Source organism: Syzygium oleosum, unplaced genomic scaffold (genome assembly GCF_021117445.2).
Source record: "Syzygium oleosum isolate NSW1041296 unplaced genomic scaffold, Sole_v2.1 Sole_v2.19, whole genome shotgun sequence".
NCBI lineage: Eukaryota > Viridiplantae > Streptophyta > Magnoliopsida > Myrtales > Myrtaceae > Syzygium > Syzygium oleosum.
The window spans coordinates 4079292-4097827 of record NW_026607503.1 but is presented as its reverse complement, the minus strand read 5'-3'; the positions used below and the strand labels follow the sequence as shown (position 1 = coordinate 4097827).

Below are 18536 nucleotides of genomic sequence, written 5' to 3'. Positions count from 1 at the left end.
ATCATCAACAATCGAGTAAAGGTTGTCCGACTCCTCCAAGTTCTCTCAAAGAAGACCTCATTAACCGCTCCGATCACTCACAAATTGACCTGCTTGGCTGTATAGTTTATATCGGTTCAACCTCGTGCTCCACCGCCACCACATACGTACATGCTTCTTCAAAAGAACGTTGAAGAGAGGGTCCTTGAAAACGAATATGTCACTATGCACTAACTATGCCCATCAGCATGGACGACACAAATCAACAAATAGGTGGAAGGGTGGGAAGCAAAAGCAGCATTCACACAATCAGTTAAAAGATAATTAAACAGTCGAGAGAATAGAGAGATTTCTCCTTAATCATTGACATTGAAGATAGTTTACTTTTCTAAGCAGTATCATTCACATGCGCTCATAACAGACGCTTAACTGCATGCAGAAGCCCAAATAAAAACTAACAATGCATCTCGATGATCAAACCTAAGCCATTCATAATATGTTAGTCAAACTGCATTTTACAGAAGACAGGACGAGCTGAGAACCAAAAAGAGCTTGACTGAGCAAAAGCTAAAACCAAGATTCTAAGCAAAAGCTCCAATAACGTCTACCGCATCTTTGCTCGCTTAGGCATGCCACTGCTGGGACCAGCTCTACGCTTCCCAAAGGCCTTCATCTTCCTCCTCTTTCTCTCCTCCTCACTGTCAGATTCATCACCTTTCTCTCTATCTGCATTGCTTGCTTCTCTCTCCAACTCCTCCCATGTCTTCCCCTTCTCTTCCTCTGAATCTTCTTCTGAATCTTGGTCGTCATCCTCCTCAGACTCCACCAACGACTCACTATCAGAGGCTTCTTCTTCCGAATCGGATTCGGACTGCACATCAGATGGTTCATAACCTTGGTCTGATTCCTCCGACTTTTCACTATCTGAGTCACTGACTTCCAAATTCAAAAACTCCCAGCCCCCATCATCTATGAAGCTCTGTGGATCATCAGTTATGGTCTTCAATATCTGTCGCCAGTTCAGATTCAATCTGCTTTCATAGTACTTGATGTCTGTTGTGTCAAGCCATTCCTTGATTCCATCGAGAGATGTAGAAGGGATGGAATCAATTCTAAGTACATCCCGCTTGAAGTCCTTGAAAACTATAGTCATGTCAAAGTTCTTCTGTCCAAGACCAACTCTCTCCAAGTTCACAATCTCAATCTCGCTCAGTGTCACCACAAGGAAAGGAGTCTCTATTAGTTCCACCAGGCAGGTTGAAGTTGGAACAATGAAAGCTGAAGCCTTGTAGGGAACCCCATGAAAGCCAAGCTCTCTAAGAGGCTGATCGAATTCGAGGTCCAGCCCACCAAACTGGGGCTGGCCCCAGTGATCATTTACCCGGTTCACAAAGTTCTGGAAATCCATGTTAATCTTGTTCTTCCTATCTCTCTCCCGTTGCTCCTCTTCAATCTCATCAGGGTCATAGGCAGATCTCTTCCCACCGCCTAAGGTTTGAACCACATCCATCACCTCAACATAGAACTGCACATCCTTGGTTTTCCGATTACCAACCATTATATGATTGTGCAGGTGAAAATGCAAAAGGGTTATCATCTCCTTCTCTGCCGGCTGGAAAAACGCATGTTTAATATTCCCAAACATGATGTCTACACGCTCATCCTGCCTGGTGGTAGAATACCGAAAACCATTAACATGAGCCTCAAGTGTACCGGGTATCTTTCTTCCACGACCGCCAAAAGCTGGACGGATCCAAAGGTCAGACAACTTTATAGGCTTCATTCTGTTCCCTGCAAGTTGGAGTTTCTCTTGAGTAACTAAAGTTGCCCTTTCAGCTCTCTCAGACTCTCTAGCCATAACTTGTCGTCTAAGAGTTTTTATTTGCTGCACGACTTCGCTTATGTGCCTGGAGTCCTTGGAACGGAAAGCTACCTCCTTCAAATAAATAGCACCCTGGAACTTTGATGTGTTGCTGTCATGAGGATTGAACGGAGTCCCAGGGACATTAAAAATAATCCGAATGTAGCAGTTGCGATTGGTGTCCTGCTGGCTTGAGACTGTCCTTATGGTTGCGACGTGGAACGGGACCATACTCCCATATATAGGCAAAAGAACAGCTTCATTCTTCTGGTCAACCTGAATCATGGAATCTCTAGGAGGTGGTAAATCATTCACACTCTTATAAGCAACAAGGTCCGTTGAAGTCTTGGCAGCATTTCTGTTGTCTCCAGCCCCAGAGCGTCCACCAGCAAGCCGCCGGGCAGTTTCCTCATTTTTTTGACGAGCCAATTCTGCCTGGTGCTGCCTTCTTAGCTCCTCCTTTGATTCCTGGTTGTCTGACCTGAGCGTTGTCTTGGATGTGAATGCGTCCACACCATTAGCCTCAGGTTTGGCTTTTGGCCTTTCCTCTTCTTCCTCATCCTCATTGAACGAGTAAGCCACGTCCTTCACAGCTTTAGAACTCATATGAGTGGCAACATCTGATTTTTCTTTTCCAACAATGACTGTATCAGCAAGCAGCATAGAGAAATTTTGATTCTTTGGGTTGCTTGTCTGGTTCTGCAAATTCTGGAAACCAAGTGATACATTAAACACCATGTTTTCTTTGACAATTCTCTCATTTTTGGCATTAATGTTCAACCCAGACTCCCGAAATTCAAGACCCATTCCTGTCCCAGCTGACTTCGTCAAGTTTGGTAGTAGTTCAGGAGCATCCTTCTCAACTACTGAAAATGCTGCCTGATAGGCTGCATTGAGCTTGTTCCCGGACTTCAACATGCTAATTGCTGCTTCATGGGCCTTTAGAAGCATTTCATATGCTTTACTCTGCAGGGGATTGGCATCAATCAAGAATGTCCTTGCGCAATTAGAGCAGTAACTGTTATAACGAGACCCAACTGCGCATATAATCACGCTTGCAGAGTCATAATACAGCAATTCGTCGTTGCTGGCTGCACTGGGCCTAAGATCAAACTCTCCTCCACTCTGGAAAATAGGAGGATAGCAAATATCAATGCTATCTACCTTCAGCTTTACCTTAGCTCTAGATGGATCCAATATGGCTTTCTCAGTTTCATCCATCAAGGATGAATGAGTCACTTTCTTCTCCTCATCAATAACATTCTCTAGTTTCGGAACCACATAATTCTTCAACACGTTAGCCGTCAGATGTGCTGCCTTTTTCACATTTAAAAGCTCAGCGTCGTCCTTGACAGCAAACAAGTCAGACAACCCATTGGTCACATCACTAAGCTGAAAGTCAGCAGTCTTAAGCTTTTCAGCCCATGCCTCCAAAAGCTTACCTTCAGGAACCTCTCTTGCTATATACCCGACAACAGGTACTTGTTGACCATCTGCCTTGGAAAGAGAGTGGATGGCACTGAAAATTGCCTCCATTAGCGCAGTCCCATCATCACTTCTCGCCTTCACATGAATCACAACTTCGGCTCCCACAGCTTCCTTGGCAGTTTTTTCGACAGGTCTAAGTACATCCGCCTTCTTTTGGCTGCATAAAAAGTGGATCTGCTTCTTCATGAAAACCATTATAGTCTCTGGGAACTCATAACCCATCAACCACATGTTTAAAGCTGAAGATTTGAGATACCGAAGGTCCTCTGAATTAGGAGGCGCAGCTATTGCAAGAACGTCAGAAGAACCCCACAAGTCATTCCTATGGTCATTCCAGTGAGTATAAAGAGTCTTCAAACGCTTGGCAAAATTGTCCAACTGAATCTTATACGCAGGTCCAGCTGCTGCAGCCTTTCCATTAACGTTTTGACCATTTCCACTTCGATGATCGCCCATTTACAAACACCACACTTAACACCAGCCTGATAAGAAGCAAATGAAATACAAATCAACACAAAGCAATAAAAGTTTCTTATTTTTCATAGTAATCGGACATACAACACAGGACGTATAGGAAGAAAATTCTTAGTCGAGCTGATATTTTCCTTATCAAACATGAAAATAAACTCGTGGCAGAAGAGAGTCCAGGTTTATCCAAGTGTCTAGAGATTGAAACATCTAGAGCCAATTTATCCATAACGTCAGCAGGCTCATGGCACTGTATTTCAAAGGATTTTTTGTGTCGCATGCAAAGAAATTATTCGTCATAAATTCCGATCTACTCTCCCTTTTTATTTCCCATGTTAATCCTTCTCAAATAAGAAACAGTATTGAGGCTAATGCAAACTGCCTTTTACAGTAATAAATAAATAGTCATGACGTCAACAATTTTATGGCAATTAAAAAAGCATAAACAGATACAAATCTACAACTATCTACATCTATACTATCTTTTAAAGGAGAGTTTAGATGTAAATTTTGTCTCTTCTTTACAAAGTCCAAAATATCCCCCACAAAATTAAGACACATTTGGCAATAGCTCATTAAGTGTAATCTAATGGGCGTAACCGTCCAACCTGATGTGACGCAAGTGGCGGGCATAGCCCAAGTCAGATCTAGCACATTTTCAATCACTAGATGAGCGATTTGTAGATCCACGGGCAGACAGGCAGCCACTGCTTTGCTACATTATGGAACAGATCAAGAAGTCAAGGCTATAGTTAAAGTGGCACCTCAACTTATCTACATCCCTTCGCATGGTTTAATTGAACGAAAGATTAAGATCGCAGGCACATAAAAATTCAACCGCGAGGCCACAACTTCGGCGAGCAAAAATACTACCGACGATATTTGTCCATGGAATAGTAAGTCGGCTACTGCTCCAACATAATTTTCAAACAAAAAACAAGCCCGAACTTGTTAATTATCTTCAGTCGGTCCGCTTCTCCCCGCATTGTCTTCCATACATTCCTCCAGCATATTCAGATAAACACGCCTTCTACTCCGTCAACATAATAATCCTACTTATCGAAGAGCAAACAATCCCCAGAAATCAACGCCAAACCAGGCTGCTCGGCGATTACACTCGTCGGTCCTCAAGACAGCCACCCTACCCGACGACACTGAGTAAATCGTCCGGAGGACCTTCTTTCTTTCCCCTTCAAGCAATAACAGCAGTCAATCGACACTAAGAAATATCTCCCCCGGCGGTCAAAATCTGGCAAAATCTCCCATTCGAGCAAACCCTAGCACCACCGGAAACGACACGAAACGAGCTACAACAGGGAAGAAAATCGAAGGAACGGTGAAACGCGAACGCGATCGACGACCAACGGCTCCGGTCGATCGAGCGAAGAATCAGACCCACTCCCAATCGCAGGCGGGGGGAGGGGGAGGCAACGGAGAACAACAGTGCGAGAATCGCGAGAGAGAGAGAGAGGGAGCGAGAGGGGGGAGCGCTCACCGTTCTCCGGGACTCGTTGCTGCTGCGGCGGAGGAGGAGGAGGAGGGGCAGATGGCGTCGGCGGCACCGTCGTCTCCCGCCACCGTCGATTTGCCGATGCAGGCGGAGGAGGGGGAGGGGGGGGAGGAGGAGGAGGAGAGATTTCGCGAGGGAGGGAGCGAAGGGGAGAGAGACAGTGAGAGGGGTGGAACGAAGAAGTGTGCCCTAAGGGGGGGGGGGAGCTGAAATGGAGCGAGGGAAGTCGGAAACGTCATACGATAAAATGAAAAGTCATGAAAAAAAAAGAAAATGGAAAAAAGAAAATAAATATATTAAAATAAAAAAAAAAGATAAGAGAAAAAAAAAACCTACAAAATTAATATAAAACACGAACAAGAATTATAACCTAAATAATCGATATTTGTCTTAAAAAAACATGTTTTTTTAAGACCGGATAATGATTCAACATATCTTAATGGGAAAATGACACAAATAGTTCCTGAACTTTGACCCAATGTGCAATTTGGTCCTTGAACTTTTAATTTGTTCAATGTAGTCCCTGAACTTTAACATAATGTTCAATTTGGTCCCTGAACTTTTGATTTGTTCAATGTGATCCTTGAACTTTTAATATGTGTTCAATTTAGTCCTTGAACTATTTGAAAATGTTCAATATAGTCCTTCCATTAATTCAAGTGCAGGGACTATATTGAACATTTTTATATAGTTCAGGGACTAAATTGAACATATATAAAAAGTTCAGGGACCACATTGAACAATTCAAAAGTTCAGGGACCAAATTGAACATTATGTTAAAGTTCAGGGACTACATTGAACAAATTAAAAGTTCAGGGACCAAATTACACATTAAGTTAAAGTTCAGGGACTATTTGTGTCATTATTATCCCTATCTTAATCTACAGTAAAGAATGGGGGAGAATTATCAAAATAGTTATAAACCCATTGTAATTGTGTCAATTCGGTCATAAACCTTTCTTATTTTTTTTTGCTAATTGAGTCATAAACATTTTCACGTTTGACCAATTAAGTCTATCCAGCCAACTTTAGCCGAAAATCGCTAACGTAGACGCCGGCTATCTTATGTGGCATAGCGGGCGCTGATGTGGATATATCTTTTAATAATATTTTAATATTTTTTGAATTTATTTATTTATTTTTCCTTTATTTTCTTTTTTGTCCTTTTTGTTTTTTTTCCAAACTCCCAATTGTGGGCCGGCAAGGGCCACGGGCGAGGGCATCCTAGCCCACAGTTGGGAGTTGGGAAAAAAAGGAAAGGAAAGAAAAGAAAAAAAGAAAAAATAATAAAATTATATTAAAATATTATTGAAAATGTACATGTTAGCGTTGGTCGTGACACGTAGGACGATCGGAGTCCACATAAGGGATTTCTGGCTAAAATTATCCGAATGAACTGAATTGGCAAAAAATGCAAAAAATTTAAGACTCAACTGGCAAAAAAAATGTTTAATAAATTCATGACTTCTTTGGTAATTTTCCCTATAGAATGGAAATGGGTATTTCTATCTTTTCTTTTTCGGAATACCCCTTTCATCTCAACATTAAAAAATGAGCCTAATTCCCTAAAAAAACCCCCCCACTTTAGATCCAATCTTAATTTTGCTCCGAACTTTTCTTTATCTAAAAAAAAAATTCTCAACTTTCATTCTAATCCCAATCTACCCACTCATCCAAATATAGCCATTACTTTTTCAAGATTATCAACATTAGAGCTAGTTAGAAGTTCAATATTATCAGAGCTCGCGTCTTCATCAAGACCTGTAAAAGGCCATATATATTCTTACGTTGATAATCTTGACGGAATCAATGGCGATTATCGGACGCATGGGCAGATTTGGGACTAGAGTAGCAATTAGGGATTTTTTTTTAGACAAAAAAATTTTGGGGACGAATTGGAATTAGACCTATAATTTGGAGTATTTTTGGGAATTAGCCCTTGAAAAAGCTATACCTATATAAAAATCTAAATGTTAAAATTTCAAAAAACAAATATCAAATACATGGAATATAACTAACTACAACTAATCTCGTCATTTCCAACTTTCGACTTCCCTTTTTTTTTTCTTCTACTCTCATTTCCTCTAGACATATTTATGTTTTTATAAATTTTAAATTTCTCATTGGAGTACAAATTAGTAGCTGTTATATATTAATGATCTATGTTGAAAATTGCGCAATTTTGCCCATAAATGAATTCTTGTCTTCTGCCAAAAAAAAAAAAAGGGAATTGTTGTCTTAATAATTATACCATCTCTCTCTTATATACAACCATTAATCCATAACGAAATTACTATTCTACTTTTTACTCTTTTTTATTAATATTATGACTTTGGTCGCCGCCGCCGCCGCCGCCGCCGCCATCTACTCTTCTCAACTCATTCTCCATCAATAGATCGTCTCCTCAAATAGAGAACTCGATCTAGTGATTTCCATGGCAAAGAAAAGGGTGCTCCTCCAATGTTCCCACCAGCTATGTCATATGTAACGACTAGGTCTCTCCGATCAGTTAAGATGGCACACTTCAATTCTATTTTGGAAATAATTTAAAAAATACTTCTGAAGTGATGTCAATTTCTCAAAATTCCTTTTCATTGGATTTTGTTCCATAACACTCCTAACTTTGTCTCAACAAACCCCTCGAGCTTATCGCGGATGAAAAATCGGTCGATCATAGCAGGTGAATCTCATGCGCACAATTTTGCCCAAATCAAAAGGTTATCCTCGTCCTAAAATTACAAATTAATGCATGAAATTCAGAAGAAAGAAAGAAAGAAAATTAATTAAAAACCACAAACCTTAGAGATTGAGGGAGAGGAAAATAGAGGCAGAGGAGGTGGGGGCGGCGGCGGCAGCAGTGACCGCAATGGGAGGGTTGCCCATGCACCGGTTAGGGCCCGGTGTCCTTGTCGAGCTAGGACGATCGTGCGACGCGGCGGCAGCCTTGGATTACACCCACATAGAGGCCCATAGGCATGGCCGGATCGACATCAGTGTGCACGGCCCCAAGTTTAAAATTTGTCATGTCCGAAGTTGAATTCGGCCGATGGCTTTAGTGTGCGTTCACTAACGGTAGTATTCTGGTCTTATCATGTGAAGATGTGCTCAATTTCCTTTTTGTCCTTCTTATTTTGGGCCTAATTCCAAAAAAAAGCACCAATTTTAGGTCGATGGACAATTTTGGTCCAAACTTTTTTTTTGTCTCATAAAAAAGCATCAATTTTAGATCGAGGGACAATTCTGACCCAAATTGTTTTTTTGTCCTGTAAAAAAGCACCATCTTTAGGTCGAGTGACAATTCTGGCCCCGATTTTTTTTTGTTTCATAAAAAATCACGAACTTTCACTCTGATCCCAAATCTGGCCTCTCGTTGACTTTCTGTCTAAAGTCACCCTTGTTTGAGAAAAAAGGTTATGGTGGTGAGCTTAGCGAATCTCGTCTATGGCGTTTGTCGACAGGCGATGATCAGCTTCAGATTACGTCTGGCCAGATAGATTCAATCTGGAGATATTTTTGACTTACCGGTGAAGTGAAGGGGACGAATAGTTTCACTATTATTCTTCAAGCTGTGGCTCAGAGAATAAGACAATGAATATTGCTTTAAATCCAGTCAGCAAGCTATGTGAATTTATTGCTAAGGTGGAATAGTCAAGTTAAATAATCAATGTTTCTAAGTCAATGGAGGCAAGATTTGGGATTTAAGTGATAATTGGTGCTTTTTTACGAGACAAAAAAAAGTTGGGGCCAGAATTGTCACTTGACCTAAAGTTTGTGCTTTTTTACGGGACAAAAAGAAGTTCGGGTCAGAATTGTCCCTCGACCTAAAGTTGATACTTTTTTACCGGACAAAAAAAAGTTCGGACCAGAATTGTCAATCGACCTAAAGTTGGTGCTTTTTTTAGAATTAACCCTCTTATTTTGTAGGGCTGGTTAAATATCTTCAATTTGACATTGTTTTCCATTGTTTTTCTTGTCCTAATAAGAGAACGAGAGCACCTCAACCTCTTCATTTGCGCACGGACGCAGTTGAAAGCGTATTGCCCGACGAGCTCCCTCTGTATAAGTGTAATTCGCGGCGGCGGCTATTGCTGGTTCGCCTGAGCCCGACGAGGATGCCGGACCCTCGCTTGTGTACCCCCCTTGGTTTGCACTTCTAGTTTTCTATTTTTTGTTTTCGAGTCCATGCATTATTTGTAATTTTAAGACGAAAATACCTTTATGATTTGTAAAAATCGTGCACGCGAGATTCACACGCTCCACATCCTATTGCTTTTTCGCCTAATGAAAATAAGTTAAAATTGTTCAAAAAATCCTAAACCTATTGAAAGGCGGTCAATTCAATTCTGAACTTTTCAATTTTGTCAATTTAGTCCTTAACTTTTTGACAATTTGCCAATGTAGTCCTTTCGGCCGATTTTGATAAAAAATCGCTTACGTGAACGTCGGCTATCCTATATGGCACGACCGCCACGTCAGCGATTTCCACTCAAAATTGATTAAGAAGACTACATTGGCAAACCGACAAAAGGCTTGGGACCAAACTAACCAATCATCAAAATATTTAAATTGAATTAACAAAATTAAAAAATTTAAAACTGAATTGACCACGTATTGTTTTAAAAATTTTCCCGTGAAAATCACAGCCAAATGCTTCCCCTTGCAATACTATAAGGAGAGATCTTTGTTTTTTCTTCCCCTGAAGACCAGCTCACGAAGAACTGTTCAAAAAGTCCACACTCGTCCACCTGCACGTTGAAGCTTCCTTCGTTTTCTTCTTCTTCTTCTTCTCATAAGTGCCTGCAAAAGCACAGCTGCAAGACACGCTTTCTTTTACGAATCAAACAAAACCGACCTCAATATTATCTTAATGTGATTGTAATCACCTCCAATGCCGATCTATAAAAACCCGTTTCGCATTTCATCTTCTCTCCATCACCCACTTGGTTTCTCTCCACCTTCATATCATTATCATCATCTTCTTTCAAACTCTCGCTCTCAAGCGATTTTGCATACGATATTCTCCCCGGTTTGCCGGTATATAATACCCTTTTGCTGGCTTCTATCCCGGTTCATCTTTTGAAATGAAAACTATGGAAACCTCTTTCAGCTTCCGTGTCATTTTCTTGCTCATCCCCATGCTGAACTCAGGTTCGGCAACTCTCCAAGTGGGATTCTACCGCTACACTTGCCCGTCTGCAGAGTCCATCGTTCGAAAAGCCGTGGACAAGGCGGTAGCCAGAAATCCCGGCATTGGCGCTGGCCTTATTAGAATGCACTTCCATGATTGCTTTGTTCGGGTATGCAAACACTTCTTACCTCATTTCAGAAGTAGCAGTAACAATCTTGATTTCAATTAGTAGTGACGAAAAAATTTTCCTAGCAAAAAAGCGTTCCTTTGATATTTTGTTATTACAAAGCATATTAGCTAGATGTGAGTATAGAGTACGTTTCACGTTTCTATCACAGGTCCATGAGGCGGACTCCAACGTAATAGTAACATAATAGTCTGCGTTCCTCATGCAGATGCATTTCAGCTATCCTGATGATTTTTGTATTTTTTGAACCATTAATAGGGTTGTGATGCTTCGATCTTGCTGGATTCGACCCCAGGCAACCCATCAGAGAAGGAACATCCTGCGAACAACCCGAGCTTACAAGGTTTTGAAGTCGTTGATGAGGCGAAGGCCGAGCTAGAGTATTTATGCCCCCAGACGGTCTCTTGTGCCGATATTCTCGCGTTCGCGGCCCGTGACAGCACCTACAAGCTTGGCAGCATCAACTATGCAGTCCCGGCCGGTCGCCGTGATGGGCTAGTCTCACTCAGAGACGAGCCCTCCCAGAATCTTCCTCCTTTCTTCTTCAATGCGCAACAATTAGAAGCCAATTTCGCAAGAAAAGGCCTCTCTCTGGACGAAATGGTGACACTATCCGGTGCGCATTCGATTGGAGTCTCGCATTGTTCCTCCTTCTCGAACCGCTTGTACTCCTTCAATAACACGCACAAGCAAGACCCTTCCATGGACCCCAAGTTCGCCCATGGACTGAAAGCAAGGTGTCCAAACAATGGAGGCGCAAGCGATCCGACAGTCCCCTTGGACATTGTCACACCCAACAGGATCGACAACAAGTACTACACTAATTTGAAGAACCACCGAGGCCTATTGACTTCCGATCAGACGCTTTTCGAAAGCTCTTCGACGGCTAATATCGTGAGGAAGAACGCGCATAACGGTGGAGCATGGGCTAACAAGTTCGCAGCGGCAATGGTGAAGATGGGATCGATCGAGATTCTCACCGGGAGCCAGGGCGAGATTAGGAGGAGTTGCAGAGTTGTGAACTAGCAGACGCTCCAAAGGTTGATTAGAACATGTATACGGTTTTATTTCAAGTGTGTATTTGGTTTTTTTTTTTCCTGAACTTCAAGTGTGTATTTATTTTGACAAAAAAAAAGTGTGTATTTATCTATACATGTGCCAATTCTACTGTTCCAATCATTCCTTTATTTTGATTTATTTTTCGCGCCGGTAGATTCTAAAAGAGTCGGTACATGTCAAAAACTACTGATAAAAAAAGTTACCAATCACCTGATTTCCAATAACTTGTTGGTAGATTATGGAACAAATTATATATCAATAAGCAACTTAAATGAATGTTGGTAATCCAATACTATGTGATTATTTAATGAGAAAAAAGTCCGCGATTCACTTGAATTTAGATTGATAATCTCTAAAAAGAGTTAGTAAATATAAGGGATTGCTAACCGATGCGTATCAAAGTTAGTAACTTAACAGATAAATTGATAACTAAAAAAAAATTAAACGATGATAAGTAACTCAAATGAGAGTTGATAACTCGGTAATTTACTTTGACAAAATTTGCTACATCATTCTAATTTAGGTTGGTAATTTCATATAAGAGTTAGGGTGTGTTTGTCTCGTGGAAATCTTTTTAGTGAAAAAAAATATTTTCTGCGAAAACCAATTCGATAAAAATGACTAGTTTTCAGCTGCTTGGTGGTGCATTTGAAAGTGAGACGAATTTCTTTTTTGATGATTAGATCTTACTTTAAAAAATTATTCTCTCCATTTTATTTATATTTTGTTCCTAATGTAAGATACTGAGGTGGTATCAAAATCTTTATCTATGACATTACTAATATACGAAGTATAACTTTTGAATTTTTTTTATTATCAAAATAAAGCAACCTAAAAAAAGATGCCGAAAGAATGGAAAATTCAAATAACTAACAAACTTGATTTCTTGGTGCTCATAAAACTTCACGTGAGAATGGTTCTCCGTTCTGTGCGAGTGTGTGCGTGTAAAATGATCTTAAGAAAACAATTTCCTTTTCTTTAGCACCGGGTAATCGTTTTTTTTAATTACAATTATTTTCCTCGACCGTAAAGTTTTTTCCGTTGATTACCACTTTCAGCAAACCAAACGAATGAAATTCTGAAAGATCATTTCATGAAGATCAAACTTATAAAAACAAGCACACCCATAGTAAATTCGAGCCGGTAAGTTATGCAAATAAAAGTTAGTAACTTACTGCAACATTGACCGCTCCACGAAAGTGTTGATAAATTATCGATAAGTTTCATTGGTAAGATGTCTGTTTCGAAATGAGCTTTCTCAAGCTGTAGCATGTGTGTTGAACGATCCATTTGGATGCATTGGAAGGCATAAGGCCGATGAATATCTTCTACAAGTCAGGCCACTATAGCCATTGAAGAATAATTTGTTTCTTTCACCACCAACCTTCACTTAACCACATAATTAGTGGAGATGAGGCATTGTAGTCATTCAAGAATTGTGCCATGCCATCTCGAAACTCAATTAGCCCACATTATGTTAGATTACTTAATTAATTAACGGAGGTTTCAGTAAAATTGACGAGGGTCGTTTTTTATTGAAACTGCTTTAGAGTAATATTTTTTCGCTCTAATTAACAGTGAAAATAATCCTATCGTATTTCGAGATTTCTCTCGCCTTATAGAGAAAATCGATATTCTTTCAAATGGCTCTTAAATTCGAGGACATCTTGGGAAAACATTAAAAAAATGATATGTTTTAAATCGTATGCAAACTGATAGATTTCATTCAAATTTCTATAATCCATATAAATAAATAACCAGATCGCAAAATACTAGCATTGTAATAGGTGGGGAAAATAACCAAAAAAGTCATCAACCTATTACAATTATGTTAATTCTGTTCAAATTTTTTTTTGTCAATTAAATCTTAAACCTTTTGCATTTGTGCCAATTCAGTCCATTGATCAATTTTGGCTGGAAATCACTAACATAGATGCAAACTATCCTATGTGACGCGACTAATGCTGACGCGGACATTTTTCAATAAAATTTTAATAATTTTTCGAATTTATTTTATTTTTTTCGTTTTTTTTTCTTTTCTTTCTTTTTTTTTTTCCCTTCTTCCTCTAGTTGGTCGCCAGCCAAAGACGGGGGCTGGCAAGCTCAACCTCGCCAGCCATTGTTGAGGGCAAGCCTCACCCACCCTTGGCGAAGCTCGACTTTTTTTTTTTTTTTTTCTTTTTGGAGTTAAATCGAATATCCAATGGAGGAATTTCAAGGATATTTCGAAATAGATAGATCTCGACAACATGATTTCCTGTACCCAAGTGACATTTGAAGGGTTTTGTATCCTCACTTGACTCCAGTGGACTAAGGATCTTGCTTGAAGGTCTAAGCTACCCGTAAAATATGTCTTGAATTTTATGTACTTGGTCCGGTTCATCACCTGACCCGACATATTTTTTGTACGACCCAAAAGTGGAGAAAAATTGAGATTTAGTTCGTGATGCGTCGGGTTGGGCCGATAGGCCCAACCCAAAGCAAGCGAACAAATCTCTATGGCGGTCCGCCCAAGCTAGAGCAAGCGAACAAATGTTTCAGGGGCGTAGCCCCCGAGGAAATTTTTGGGGAGCCCTATTTATATTGCGGCTAGGTTTTTCCATTGATTAAGAGAGATTTTCGTTTTGGCAGAGTTTTGTGAGCCGTGAGGTTTTGTTAAGTCGTTTTGTCGACTTCTGAAAACTGTACTCTCTTTGATTATAGTGGAATCTTGTTTTGCCTCGCCCATGGTCGTAGATCACCTTGTGATCGAACCACGTAAATCCTTGTGTTCCGTATTTGTTTTTCCGCGTTTGTTTCGAACACTACCTAAAAGAAAGGCAAGGAACTGAAGTCCGAAGACTCAATGGTCCCTCCAATTGCTTTTGGAGCCCCTTTGTTCATATCACTCATCGGCTTCGCTTAGTTTCCTCTCGATTATCCCCGATCTATTTTTATCTTTAGCAACTGAGGTGTGCAACAAATCCATTCGGTAGAAATGCAGTGAGGCGATCGATCAAAGACCCAGCTCATGAACCAGAAGGATAAGTCATGCTTCTCCAGCTGTTTCGGAACAAATATCTTAGGGAAAGAAATAGGAAATGATATATCGAATCCGGCCATTTCAAACGCTACTTGAAAGCTCGAAATCGAAAGCAGCTGAAGTGGGCCAAGGAGTCGCGCTAAGTGACAGCCCTTCCACTTGACATCGTCGGATCACTTAGGCCAACTTCCATCCCCGCTCGATGAGTGGGTCGAACAGAAAAAGATTATAGTTAGTTGATAATTATCGAGTAACATTGCTTCTTTGGCCCAAACCAAGGAATCCCTTAGGTATGATGCAAAATGGATCTTGTTCTGTTGTTCGTAAGAGATTTCTCTATAAAAAATACTTATCACTTAGTGGTCATTTAGGAGCCTTAGCTGGTGATTCGGGGTTGACTTCCTCTAGCTCTATCCACTGGGAAGGACTTTAAGCCTTTCTCTTCTTTACCCGATTTTGCTTGAACTGAAATGGCTATAGCACGAGGGTAGAATAACTGGCTTGCGAGACATAAAAACATCCCTTTCCATATTTTTGGACACAACCCAAAAGGGTTTGCTTGTTCTTTGTACGTCTAGTTCAATAATACCGCTTATCCTAGTGAATTTTACGGGCATACTAGGCCAAAAGCTTCTCAAGCTTAGTCATTTGCCGATCTCATGACTAGCCGTGGAATTCCATTGATTAGGTCACTTCCTTCTTTGCTTCTGAACAGAGAAGAGCGGCAAGCTGTCGCTAGGCTAGATCGGCCTCACCCGGCTATGATGAGGCTTGCCCTCAAGGACGTGGAGGAAGGGGGCAGTCGCCGCGGTGAGCAGAGTTATTGCTGCATGTGAATGGTGAGGCACAAAGGAGCGGCGTTCATACCATGTGGGCACACGTTTTGCAGGCTGTGTTCAAGAAAGCTTTGGGTGAGCAGGGGCAACTGCCCTCTCTGCAGCAACTTCATCGTGGAGATTCTTGATATCTTCTGATTCTGAAGGAAAGTGTGGTCGCTGATACCCTTTTAGATCCACCCATCGGGCAAGCCTCACCATGGTTGGGCAAGGCTTGAACTCGCCAAATTGGGGGAGGTACTGGCGAGGTCGGGCCTAGCGATGGTGAGGTTGAGCTCGCCAACTAGAGGAAGAAGGGAAGAAAAAAAAGAAAGAGAAAGATAAGAAAAAAGAAAAAATTCGAAAAATTATTAAAATATTATTTAAAAATTTCTATATCGGCGCTAGCCGCGTCACATAAGATGATTGTTGTAATTTCCGGCCAAAATTGACTGGATGGATTGAATTGGCACAAATGCAAAGAGTTTGGACTCAATTAGCAAAAAACAATATGACTGAATTAACACAATTACGATAAATTTAGATTTTTTTGGTAATTCTTCTTGTGGTGCAAAAGTAAAATTTTCACTGAAAAAGTAACAGCAATTATCCTTTGTAAACGCGTGTCTGTGCATAGCAATATTATAGTAAAGAGATTTTAATAATCACTACGCGGTCTGGGGTGAGTTCCAATAGATTAGGTAAGAACTCAAGCCAAAATGATTGACCAACGTACATATCCGTAATCACTAATTATGCATAAAAGTACAGCTGAGAAGGTGACGAGGTCTCTACAATCCTCTCCATCGCCCAGTTGACATCTTTGAAAGCCAGAGCACAACCGGGCAGACCTTTTCTTATGAAAACCCCCATGCACGAAGAACTGTTCAAAGTCCAAAACTCACGCACCTTCTTCATTTCTTCTTCTTCTTTTCATGCTTGCAAAAGCACAGCTGCACGACACGGTTTCTTGTCCGACTCAATCAGCACCAACCTTTGATATTTTATTAAGAGGAATGTGATTGTCACTTTCCGGTGCCTATCTATAAATGCCACATTGAGCATTTCATTTTCTCTCCATCCCCATCACTCGGTTTCTTCTCTCTATCTCTATATCATTCTCATCTGCTTTCCAGCTCTCTTTCTCTCTCAAGTGATCTCAATACTAGTACCCAGTTTTGTCAGCTTCTATCCTGTGGTTCATTTTTGGGAGTGAAAACTATGAGAACCTCTTTCTTCTGTGCCATGTTCTTGTTCATCACCTTTCTGAACTCAGGTTCAGCAACTCTCCATGTGGGATTCTACCGTTCCACTTGCCCGTCTGCGGAGTCTGTGGTCCGGAAAGCCGTGAACAAAGCCGTGGCCAGAAATCCTGGCATCGGTGCTGGGCTTATTAGAATGCACTTCCACGATTGCTTTGTTCGGGTAAGCAAGAACTTCTTTCCACATTTCAGAAGTAATGGTTATAATCTCGTTTTCAGGAAAATGATAATGCGAGGAAAACCATTTTTTTTAGCAAAAAGCGTATGCCTAATCTTTTGTTAGTACAAAAGATATGGATGAGATGGGAGTGTGTGGAGTACATTTCACATTTCTATCACAGGTCCAGGACTTTTAAGTTTTGTCTAACTCAACGGTCCCAAAATAATGTATTTTTCTCATGCAGATGCATTTCAGCTGTCCTGATAATTAATTTGTTGTTCTTTGATCCAATAATAGGGTTGTGATGCTTCGATCTTGCTGGATTCAACCCCAGGCAACCCATCAGAGAAGGAACATCCCGCGAACAACCCAAGCTTACGAGGTTTTGAAGTCATTGACGAGGCAAAGGCTGAGCTAGAGTCTCTATGCCCGCAGAAGGTCTCGTGCGCTGACATTCTTGCATTCGCGGCCCGCGACAGTGCCTACAAACTCGGCAGCATCAACTATGCAGTACCAGCCGGTCGCCGTGATGGGCTAGTCTCACTCGAAGATGAGCCCTCCCAGAATCTTCCTCCTTTCTTCTTCAATGCGCAACAATTAGAAGCTAATTTTGCAAGAAAAGGCCTCTCTCTGGATGAAATGGTGACCCTATCCGGTGCGCATTCGATTGGTGTGTCGCATTGCTCCTCCTTCTCGAGCCGCTTGTACACCTTTAATGCCACTCACACCCAAGACCCTTCAATGGACACCAAGTTGGCTAGTGAACTGAAAACTAAGTGTCCGAACAATGGAGGCGCTAGCGATCCCACGGTGCCATTGGACTCGGTCACGCCGAACAGGCTGGACAACAAGTACTACAGTAATTTGAAGAACCACCGAGGCCTATTGACTTCTGATCAGACCCTTTTTAACAGCCCCTCGACGGCTAATATCGTGAGGAGCAACGCAAATAACGGCGGGGCATGGGCTAACAAGTTCGCGGCGGCAATGGTGAAGATGGGATTTATCGATGTCCTCACCGGGAGCCAGGGTGAGATTAGGAGGAAGTGCAGGGTGGTGAACTAGATACAGACCATTGGGTTTAACTTCGACTTTTCACCCGATATTGTTTCGTTCTTTCATTGCTGTTTCAAGTGTGTATTATCGTTTCTTTGTTCGCAACTTCAAGTGTGTATTAATTCTAATGGAATGACATTGATCTGGTTTAAGAATTCTTGACGAACGAGATAAAAGGATATTTGCAAATTTTAAGTAATTCTATGTGAAGTAGCTATTGTTTTGACATGATATTTTACTATGATTGCTTGTCCATTTCATGCCCTATCAACTCATTGCTCTTTTTCATCTTTTTCTATGCATCATCCTGATAGAAATAGACATCTTCTTTTTTATCACGAGTAAGTATTATAGGGCCTATTTCAAATTTTCAATGACTTTTGCTATTTTTGGCTTTCCTTGTACTGCATGAAACTTAAATGATATTGAACTATTAATACTTTTATTTGGAACTTTTATAAGTTCTTTTCATTTGAGGTTTTCAAAAATTTCGAAGGGAAAATCAAGAACATATTTTTTCAACCCAAGCAAAAGCGGGGCA

The 18536-nt window shown here is 40.9% G+C and overlaps 3 protein-coding genes across 4 annotated transcripts; 2 read left to right on the top strand and 1 right to left on the bottom strand.

Annotated features, from left to right (window-relative positions):
• Positions 1–320: 320 nt before the first annotated feature.
• On the bottom strand, positions 321–5418 carry LOC115673987 (FACT complex subunit SPT16). Of its 2 annotated transcripts, XM_030596258.2 has the most exons (3): positions 5292–5418; positions 4405–4511; positions 321–3810 (listed from the first exon to the last, which is right to left on the bottom strand). In XM_030596258.2, exon 3 carries the CDS (start codon positions 3782–3784, stop codon positions 584–586), a length of 3201 nt encoding a protein of 1066 aa, XP_030452118.1. In that variant the 5' UTR covers positions 3785–3810; positions 4405–4511; positions 5292–5418; the 3' UTR covers positions 321–583. The 2 variants fall into 2 exon arrangements, with proteins under 2 accessions (XP_030452118.1, XP_030452119.1); XM_030596259.2 differs by lacking the exon at positions 4405–4511.
• A 4837-nt stretch (positions 5419–10255) lies between these two features.
• On the top strand, positions 10256–11735 carry LOC115674086 (peroxidase 5-like). Its single transcript, XM_030596416.2, has 2 exons — positions 10256–10603; positions 10880–11735. Exons 1-2 carry the CDS (start codon positions 10388–10390, stop codon positions 11645–11647), a joined length of 984 nt encoding a protein of 327 aa, XP_030452276.1. The 5' UTR covers positions 10256–10387; the 3' UTR covers positions 11648–11735.
• Positions 11736–16612: 4877 nt separating this feature from the next.
• Positions 16613–18112, top strand: LOC115674090 (peroxidase 5-like). Its single transcript, XM_030596421.2, has 2 exons — positions 16613–16942; positions 17237–18112. Exons 1-2 carry the CDS (start codon positions 16739–16741, stop codon positions 18002–18004), a joined length of 972 nt encoding a protein of 323 aa, XP_030452281.1. The 5' UTR covers positions 16613–16738; the 3' UTR covers positions 18005–18112.
• The last annotated feature ends 424 nt before the right edge of the window (positions 18113–18536 follow it).